This window comes from Petromyzon marinus, chromosome 30, assembly GCF_048934315.1.
Source record: "Petromyzon marinus isolate PM22_M1 ecotype Great Lakes invasive population chromosome 30, UKy_Petmar_22M1.pri1.0, whole genome shotgun sequence".
In the NCBI taxonomy this organism is placed as follows: Eukaryota; Metazoa; Chordata; class Hyperoartia; order Petromyzontiformes; family Petromyzontidae; genus Petromyzon; species Petromyzon marinus.
Window position 1 is genome coordinate 3,927,332 of NC_133696.1, and position 9,599 is coordinate 3,936,930.

At 52.3% G+C, this 9,599-nt stretch overlaps 1 protein-coding gene across 1 annotated transcript; it reads right to left on the reverse strand.

The window, feature by feature from the left end:
- Nucleotides 1-5,697: 5,697 nt before the first annotated feature.
- On the reverse strand, nt 5,698-7,950 carry LOC116947484 (G-protein coupled receptor 22-like). The gene has a single exon (XM_032963287.2). The coding sequence runs from the start codon at nt 7,948-7,950 to the stop codon at nt 6,286-6,288; it is 1,665 nt and encodes a 554-aa protein (XP_032819178.2). The 3' UTR covers nt 5,698-6,285.
- Nucleotides 7,951-9,599: the final 1,649 nt, after the last annotated feature.

The following is a 9,599-nucleotide window of genomic DNA, read 5'->3' on the forward strand; positions in this document are numbered from 1 at the left end:
ACCCGCTACCTCCCACAAGCACCAAGCAGCTGGAGGTCGTAAAAGGCCATTAAATGATAAACTCCGGGGGCAAAGGTAGGTTAACGACGACGATCTGCAGAATCTCCGGATTGCCAAAGGACCACATACCATGACCTGCTTGACATTTTTTGACAGTTCACAAACAAATATCCAGAATCACAGGCACGGTCATAGAGCACAGGGCAAACGGACATTATAACTGATTTTTTTTTTGTACAGAAAAAGTTAAAGCTTGGCTATAAGAATAAGTCGACATGATAGACTGCAGTCTATATTAGTGGCTTTATTATTACTTATTTTATTTCACCCTTATTCAACTCACATATTGTTTCTTATTGTATATTTCTATCGATGTAACTTCACCAAGAGAACCAAGGAATGTGAATTCTGGCAGTCAAGAAAGTGTCTGCCGCCAGCGAACGAACTGCACGCGCAATCGGGCATCGACAAAGAGCACGGGGCAGGAGTGAGCGCGTGCAACGCAGCTCCTCCAGCAGTGGAAGGAGCCTGAATCTGCCAGCGGACGGGCAGCTTAAGCCGACTCCCCGAGCAAGAAAAAGCAACGAGGCCGTTGCAAGACACGCCCACCGTTGTAAGACACGCCCACCGTTGTAAGACACGCCCACCGTTGTAAGACACGCCCACCGTTGTAAGACACGCCCACCCTCACACCCTCACCGCTCCGCAGGGGACAAACACATTTTTGATACAAGGGATGCCCAACCTCACCGTTTGCTTCACGCAAGAAGATCAACAACACTCACACATTAACACGTACAAGAAGACTCACGATAAGTGCGTCAACTACTAGCTGATAACGAAGAACATTGCGGTCCATTGAGTTACGTGGATACAGTCATTTAGAAGTATTTTAGTCGTTATTTTTTATTTCTTTTTAATTGCACAATTATTACCAATGAATTCATTCATGAAACTCAACGTTTAGAAACCTACGTTACGAATCTACACACTCACAGGGAGAATATTGTGTTGAAATCGTTCTTTTGATCACAGAAACTTGCCCGCGAATTAATTGAAGCCTCAGCCAATTGATAAGCATTTGCTGAAGCAGGCACACTGTCGCACAACATCGTTCCAAGACATTTTGCAATTACATAATCTTCCCAATGAATTCATTGCCGTGTACCTTTGACTTCAGGTCAAGTTTCTTTATTGCCCTTCGTATGAATATCGTTGCATGAATTTTTAAGGACTTTTTCCTATCACCGTATATGCTCGCGTTACTCTAAGGAATGAATCAACTATTCGGTTACCCAGTTTAACAACGTGATCATTGAGGGTTAAATGTATGGATGGATGAGGAGAACATCTCCAGGAGTACTGTGTTGACGATTCCAAGCATAAGAGTTTGCATATTAGAGTCTTATGTTTTTGTTTAGAAATTAAAATTGCTTAACCCAGAAGTGTCTGAGTGGTGCCTTCCTAAGTTCATGCATAATAATCTTAATTATAAGAACTGTATCCTGCGGTGAGATTTGAATTTGGAGACCTGACATAAACACACTAATACATAATCAGTAAATGTTAAAGCGAGAATAATTGCATCATACCGATTGATAATACAAACCTAGATTTTGAAGCCGAGCTTAATCTAGCATACTTACAGGACACCTGCATAACTTCATACAATTAATTGTACGATCCCGATTTAAAATACTACCCTCGACAATGAGGTTGAGCCTAATTTTCATAACTGCGTACATTGGCATAATCGCATACATTTGCATAAATAAATATGAATATCTCTCGAATTAGCATAATTTATGCGCATAATTACATCAATTAGCATTATTTCGGATAATTATGCCTATTTCCAAATTTCATTGAATCTTCATTATTTTCATCAAATTTTCATACCCGGCATATACAACGTGGGGGGGGGGGTCTTTGTTCTGGAGCCTTACACGTCGCTGGAAGGAATGATTGACGGGTGGCCGAGATTAACGACGGAGTTGGCAGCCAAAGGATGGGAACGTGCCCGGCTGTGGAGATGTTAGCGATGAAACGGAGGCGGTCGGTGGATTTCTGCATCCGCGGAGCCCTGAGAGGTGGGGACGAGGCGGATGTTTGGCGACAGCTTTCATCCCGCAGATGGATTTGTTCATGGCCGATGAGGATCTCCGGTGAACTGGGAGTGCGTGTGTGCGTGTGTGTCCGCGTGTGCGTCCGTGTGTGCGTGTGTGTTGGCGGTGCGGTTGGCACAGTAGGGGGGCACCGGTGATGCATCGGCCACTCATCTCAGTCGGTCGACCCGTGGCACCTGCTGGGTCTGCCCCATGACCTCCTGCCGGCGGGCGTTCGACACTTCACGTGGCCTCAACGTGCACCTAGCCTGGCACTGGCGACGTCACTGCCACTTAGTGGCGAATGGCGGTTGTTGTTGTTGTTGGCGTTGCGGTTACCGCGCTGCGCTACGAACTCGGTGACCCGGTGACCCGGGATGCGATTCTCCGCTCGCGGCCAATACTTGTGACGATTATCTGAACCGGTTTCTGGGCCTCCCCTAGGTCGACTCGGCCTCAAATGAGTACCTGGTGCTGCGGTGGTGTAGTAAACATCGCCACTTCAGGGAGACGAAGGCGGCCATGGCGTGGCGCTGGCCACTCACCCCCTCGCTTGCCCCCAACAGCGTGCTCAGGCTATATACGGGAGGATCTTTGTCTTTGGTGTCCCAGCGGGTCAGGTGATGGCCACTCTGGCCGGGACATCTGTCCTCATTGCCCATCGCGGGGTCGTTTTCCCTCCGGCACGCGACAAAAGCATCTCGCTCGCTCTTTGAGCTCCGTCGTTGCAGATCCATTAAGCCCGAGCGGCTTTTTATTTTGCTCGTTTTAATTTTCATCTCAACACCGCCCCGGTGTGCCCGTATATTCCCGTGCGCAAACATCGCTCGTAAATTACGGGGAATAAAGCGGCGATGATGGAACAACCAATTCTGCTAAATAAGCACTGCTGACAGCCGATAGACGTACAAAATTAATGTCAAATAAATGAATCCCTCGTCGAATGAATGACTTCTCTCTGGCACAGCCTCAACGTTGTATTTAAAATGCAAACATTTACGAGCGACGCGCATGCTTGGTGAGTGTGCGTGCATTGGTCGGGTCGGCGTGTGACGATGGCAGCCTCTGACTTCAATTCGGATGGGGAGGGAGGGCATTTCACGTGCGATTATCTATTCATTAATTCATTTCTCATTCTCTCGCAGCACCCGCAGGTGATGTAGTTAATTGGATATGTGCTGCATTGTGTGTTTTATGCATCAAGCATTGAATTCCCATTTTCCCTCCACGTGGAAAACAAGAAAGAACTTTGGCCCCAATTAAAGCCACTACCCACAGGCTCAACTAACCAATGCGCAAGTGCTCAGTTCGACTGGCGATCGTAAGCCAGCGGTGGAAATTCCCGCATTCCTTTTTTTCACATTGAGTCGGTTTCTCCATGAGGCCACTTGCCAAGCAAATGGAATCCCGTACTGCCAAGCAAAATTAAATGAATAAGCACATTAAGAAATGGTACCAAAACTAAAAAAAGCACAAACATCAAAAAGAAGGTCATCACAATAAAAAAAATTAGTCCATTCGACAAAAAAAAGTGTTAAGTTAGAGATGTGGTGTTGTTGTGTCCGAGTTCCCCACGTGATACTGGAGAGCGCTTATCGAACGGCAACTTACTTTGCCCCATTCATTCATTCATCACGCATGCTAGCGAAGGACCGCGGCCCCAAACGAGTCACCTCTTGGGACAGCATTCGCTCGCATCAACTGCTGCCCATGGCTGCCGTACACCGGCGTTTCGAGTGATTTGTTTGTTCCACGGATCACGTCGGGGTGGGGGGGGGGCGGTGGTGACCATGAAGGCGACGCCATTCCTTTGAGGTGGTGGGGGAGGGGGTCGCGGTTCTCACTTAGAACGTTGACCGAAGTGCTCTGTGTGCTGCTGGAGTTGGCGCATCGAGACAGTGGGCAACGCGTCCGCAAAGTGAGTGACAGGCGTCTCCCCTCTCGCACTGAGCTCTACGATCGCCAGGAGGCCACCGGTCGCAGATGCAACGGTGACATTTCTGGCGAAGTCGAACCATCGGATGCCAAGTAATCGTGTGGCTTAAGCCCAATTAAAGGGGTGGTGCCATTCCTTTGATGGGGGGGGTGGGTCGCGGTTCTCACTTCGAACGTCGGCCGCTAACCGAAGTGAGCGCGATTTGCCGCAGGAAGTTGGCGTATCAAGACGGTGGGGGGTGGGGGGGAGGAGGAGACGCGTCCACAGAGTGGCATGGCCGTTCGGCGGTGGGAGTAATATCACGGTGCGTGATCCACCAACCCCCAGGTTTCCTACCGTGCACGACGAACTACTACAGCCGGCCATCGTGGCAAGTCAGCGGCGTGTCTGTCCACTGCGCGTGTGGCGCTTAAGCAGCGGTAGACAGCCCACGCGTTGCGCGGAGAAAATAAAAAAAACCCGGAGGGGGAGGGCCTTATTTAATTCCACGCTTTCTCACCGCCACAGGAGTACAGTACAACATTGTCCCGTGAGCTCCGTCGCAGATTGTCCTCCGAGCTTCGTCGCACGCGGTACCAATTGGCAGAGAAGTAAGACGGGAAATGCTCGGACTAGAAGGTCTTTGAGTCTCACCACGAGCCAATTATCCCACTCTCAACGACAAATTAGCGCCTTCAAGAAGCGATGCGCCCCAATTAACAGATTTTTGGACGATTGCAGTTTCCCCGATTCCCTTTTTTATTTTAAGGATTTTGTTTTCGAGGGGCGAAACATCGATTGCCAATTTAAATTTTGTTATTGTATTGGATTATAAACCATCAGCTCTTACTGCGTCCTAATTACTATTACACACAGCAGTCATCCGCCCCGTCTGGCAGACTAATGCCCGTTTGCAGGTCACGTGTTGAGTCACCTGTTGCCCAGAGGGACAGACGTCACCGTAGGTTTTCCTTTCAACTGCTTGAGATTAGAAGTGATGTTAAGCACTCTCAGACACCTCGGTGGAAAGGAGGGGTCCTATATCAAAAGATAAATCACTATCCACGCCGTGGGCCCCGACGTTAAGAATTATTAGTCCTGTGGACGCTGACCACTCCCAAAAAAAACGATTTTAATTTTACCAAGATACGAAACTTTAGGTTGGTAACGACTCTAAATTAAGCTCAACTTTTTTTTTTAGGTCGGTGCGGTGACCTCGTTTAACGAGACGTATCCTCCTGATTTTCGCGTGCCACTGGGCCATCCCAAGAAAATTATTTTTTGTTGGCTAAAATAAAATTGTGAATGACAACCAGTGGCGTGGCGTAGCGTGGTGGGCATGGGCCCTCCCGGGTACAACGAGTGAAATGTATGGGGGGGAGAGCCTTGTCCGACTCGATAGTGACGCCACTGGTTTATGTAATGACGAGTGGGAAGGACGTTCAGGTTGAGGGAGGTACTCAGTAAGTGGAACTCAGTTTGTATTTTATACAGCGCCATTCACACAAGGGCCCCACAGCGCTTCATAACAATCCCAGGAAAAAACTCCTGGACATTAAAACTAAGAGGAAACCAACCCCGACGCGCAGACGTATTACTGCAATGCATTCGTTGGGGGTAGTTGTTGTTGCCAAAACCGAGTGTTTCAAACAAACCAAAATATAGAATTTACCGCCGTTTCTTTTCGTTGCTTCCCTTTATTTGTAATCAACAACGATAACAGTTGCCATAGGTAAAAACACATTTCGTGGGTAAATATCAACAATTCGTACTCGACGTGAGAAACGTGATCGTCTCTAACTCTCCTCCACTAATTCTCCTCCTCCACGGAGCTGCCCCTTGCCCCCCCATCACCACCACCACCACCACATCCTGCCCAACATCAACTCCCTATCCATTTGGATTCCTTTTGAAACGGGGGCTCACGTTGCCTGCTGTGCTATTGTGAATGTTAGAGCGGATTAAACTAGCACCAGGACCGACGGGTCGAATTGCCACGACAAAGGGTCCCATTTCTCCCGGGACATCTCGTAGAATCGCAGCACACTTGCAAAATGACAACTCTCTCTCGGTCATTGACACCGGTGCAGCAGTCGAGGGAGGAGGAGTTACGTGGACCAAAAAAAGAAAACCTACATTATCACGGTTTTGTAGATAATAAACACCTCTGAGGAGCAGGTGCGATAGCCTCGCCATGCTGCGTGAACCCCGTGAGCGATTCCGGTTGCCGTGAGGCCCCCCAACCAACCCCCCGAGCCCTCCGAGCTAGGGGTCGGCCGAGAGACCGGGTTGGAGTTGGGCCCTCGGTTGCGGGGCCACCACGAGTTGAGTCTCGACCAGCGGGCGCCCGACGGACGCGTCCTCGGCGCGCAACGCCTCGACGCGCCGCCTCACCGCCCCGAGCCCCAGACCGACCACGAGGCCGACCCCGACCCCTCGGGCCGCCAGCGCCCGGCGAACTTTCTGCCTGGAGAAGGCGTAGAGCAGCGGGTGCAGCACGGGGCCCGCGTAGGCGGCCGCGAGGCACGCGGCCCTGGGCCGGGCGAGGGCGACGCGCGACGACCCCCCCCGCGGGTCGGGCCCCATCCAGAGCGCCGCGGCGTTGAGCAGCGTCAGGGGCAGCCAGCAGAGCGCGAACGTGGAGACGATGACGAGGGACATCCGGAAGAGGCGCCGCTGGTTTTTGCGCCGCTGGCGGTAGCGCTTGATGGCGCGGTGGAGGGTGAGGATGACGGACACGGAGGCGCCGACGCCTCCCGCTCCTCCTCCACCAGCACCGCCGCCGCCGCTGCCACCGCGGGCTCCTTCGCGCCGCGCGGCACACGCAACGCGCGACGGTGGGTGCTCATTGGTGGCGACGTTGGCGCCTCTGGGAGTTCCGTTGCGTGCGAGCGCCAAGCCGCTTATCCCAATGCTGTTGTGGCGGCTGCGACGGTGGTGGTGGTGGCAGCGGCGGCGGTGGTGGTGGTTGTTGTTGTTGTTGCCGCTGCTGTTGCGCCCTCGCGAATCTGGCCGCGCCATTCGGCTCGGCACCACCCTGATGCGCAGCGCGCGCACGAGTCTCGAGTAGAAGACAAGCATCGCCACCGCGGTGCCTCCGCAGATGGGGATCTGCAGGGCGAGGTGGTAGCGCAGCCAGTGGCAACCCGCCATCATCATCGGCAACTGATGCTGATGTTGCTGATGATGTAGGGGGGCGTTCTGATCCTCTTGCCGCTGATGAAGCTGTTGTTCCCGCTCATTGCGGTCGTGGTGGGACTGCTGCTGCTGTCGGTTGGAAGTCGTCGCGTTCGAGGCGGACGCGACGTGGCCGCCCGCGGCGAAGTCGGCTGCCGGGGATAAGTTCGACTCGAGAAACGGGGTGAGGAACGCGACCGCGGAGAGGAGCCACACGATGGCGAGGGCGCCCGCAGAGCGCGCCCGCGTCATGAAGCGCTTGGCGGGCCTCACCGCGATGTCGTAGCGGTCCAGGCTGATGGCCAGCATGTTGGCCGCCGTGGACACGCCCGCGAAGGCCACGCACGCCTCGTGGGCCACTGCCAGCTGGGATCCTCTGGCGACCGCGCTGGACCGCGGCGGCTCTCCGTCGATTGTCCACCCCCAGCCATCGCCATCTCCGCCGCAATCATCCCTGTCCACCTCCCAGAGCAAGGAGGCGACGCTGAGAGGCGCGCACACGGCGCACAGCAGAGCGTCGATCACGTGCAGGTTGACTGTCACGAAGATGCTCACAGAGTTAACGAGGTGCGAGCGGCGCTGCGCGTAAAAGGCCAGCACCGTCAGGTTGCTGCCGAGGCCCAGGGCGATCTCGAGCAGCAAGACGCCGGCCACGGTCGCCCTGAAGGCCCGCGGGTGGCCTTGGTCTTCGCTGGATGTCAGCGTTGTGGTTGACGAGGAGGCGGTGGTGGTGGAGCCGCTGAGATTTCTCATCGCTTTGGTGGTGGTGGAGAATGACACAACAAACACAGAATGAAGTCGCGCGCCCGGTTCTCAAACGTCCTGGATTCTAGACGGGGTCTCCCAAACTAAGTGGGATTGAGCCTTGGTTGGTGCTTTGATGGCAGGCCACGTGCTTGGGAATACGATCCGGTTCAGGCTAAGCCCACGAGGTGGCCAGGAAATGGCGGTGCAGCAATGGATACCTGAATCAATCTGTGCGACGCCGTAGTGTCTACCCCGCCTTGTGTGCGTCGTGGGTTTTCGCTTATTTCCTCCAGCGTGCCAAACTACCGGACGTCTGTGAAAAGGAGCTTTGTAGCTCATCGGATTCCTCCGGCAGTACAAATAAATATTCTGATTCTGAAACACTCGTTTAATGTGACTGAATGGGGGACCCTCCTGAAAATGAACCTTGAGATTCGGCGAGGCTTTCCTGCGTAAATAAAGGGCATGAGAATTAACGTTATACACCTTGCTATTCATATGGGTCTCACTTCCATAGCCTCACTGTGACCACCTCCTCCTCCTCCCCACTCATCCATGTGCTCATACAGTCGTTATTTGCCAACAGCAATGCTCCTGCTGCAGTTTCTACTGCTGCTGTTGCTACTACTACTAATGCTACTGCTGTTGTTGCTACTGCTGCTAATGCTACTGCTGCTGTTGCTACTGCTGTTATTGCTACCGCTGCTAATGCTACTGCTGTTGTTGCTACTGCTGCTACTGCTGCTGTTGCTACTGCTGCTAATGCTACTGCTGCTGTTGCTACTGCTGCTAATGCTACTGCTGATGTTGCTACTGCTGATAATGCTACTGCTGCTGTTTCTACTGCTGCTAATGCTGCTGTTGCTACTGCTGCTAATGCTACTGCTGCTGTTGCTACTGCTGCTAATGCTACTGCTGCTGTTGCTACTGCTGCTAATGCTACTGCTGCTGTTGCTACTGCTGCTAATGCTACTGCTGCTGTTGCTACTGCTGCTAATGCTACTGCTGTTGTTGCTACTGCTGCTAATGCTACTGCTGTTGTTGCTACTGCTGCTAATGCTACTGTTGTTGTTGCTACTGCTGCTAATGCTACTGTTGTTGTTGTTGCTACTGCTGCTAATGCTACTGTTGTTGTTGCTACTGCTGCTAATGCTACTGTTGTTGTTGCTACTGCTGCTAATGCTACTGCTGTTGTTGCTACTGCTACTAATGCTACTGCTGTTGTTGCTACTGCTGCTAATGCTACTGTTGTTGCTACTGCTGCTAATTATACTGCTGTTGTTGCAACTACTGCTGCTGCTGTTGCTACCACTGCTGTTGCTGATGCTACTGCTTCTGTTGTTGTGAATTGTTGTTGCTGATGTTGTTTTCACTGCTGCAGATTTTTCTGCTGTTGCTCCTGTTGCTGCTGTTGTTGCTGTAGCATCAGCTGTTAATGGCGTTGATTTTCTGTTTGCTGCTGCTGCAGCAACCGATGCCCCTGCTGCTGTTGTTGTTGTAGCAACCGATGCCCCTGCTGTTGTTGTTGTTGTAGCAACCGATGCCCCTGCTGTTGTTGTTGTAGCAACCGATGCCCCTGCTGTTGTTGTTGTTGTAGCAACCGATGCCCCTGCTGTTGTTGTTGTAGCAACCGATGCTCCTGCTGCCGCTATTGC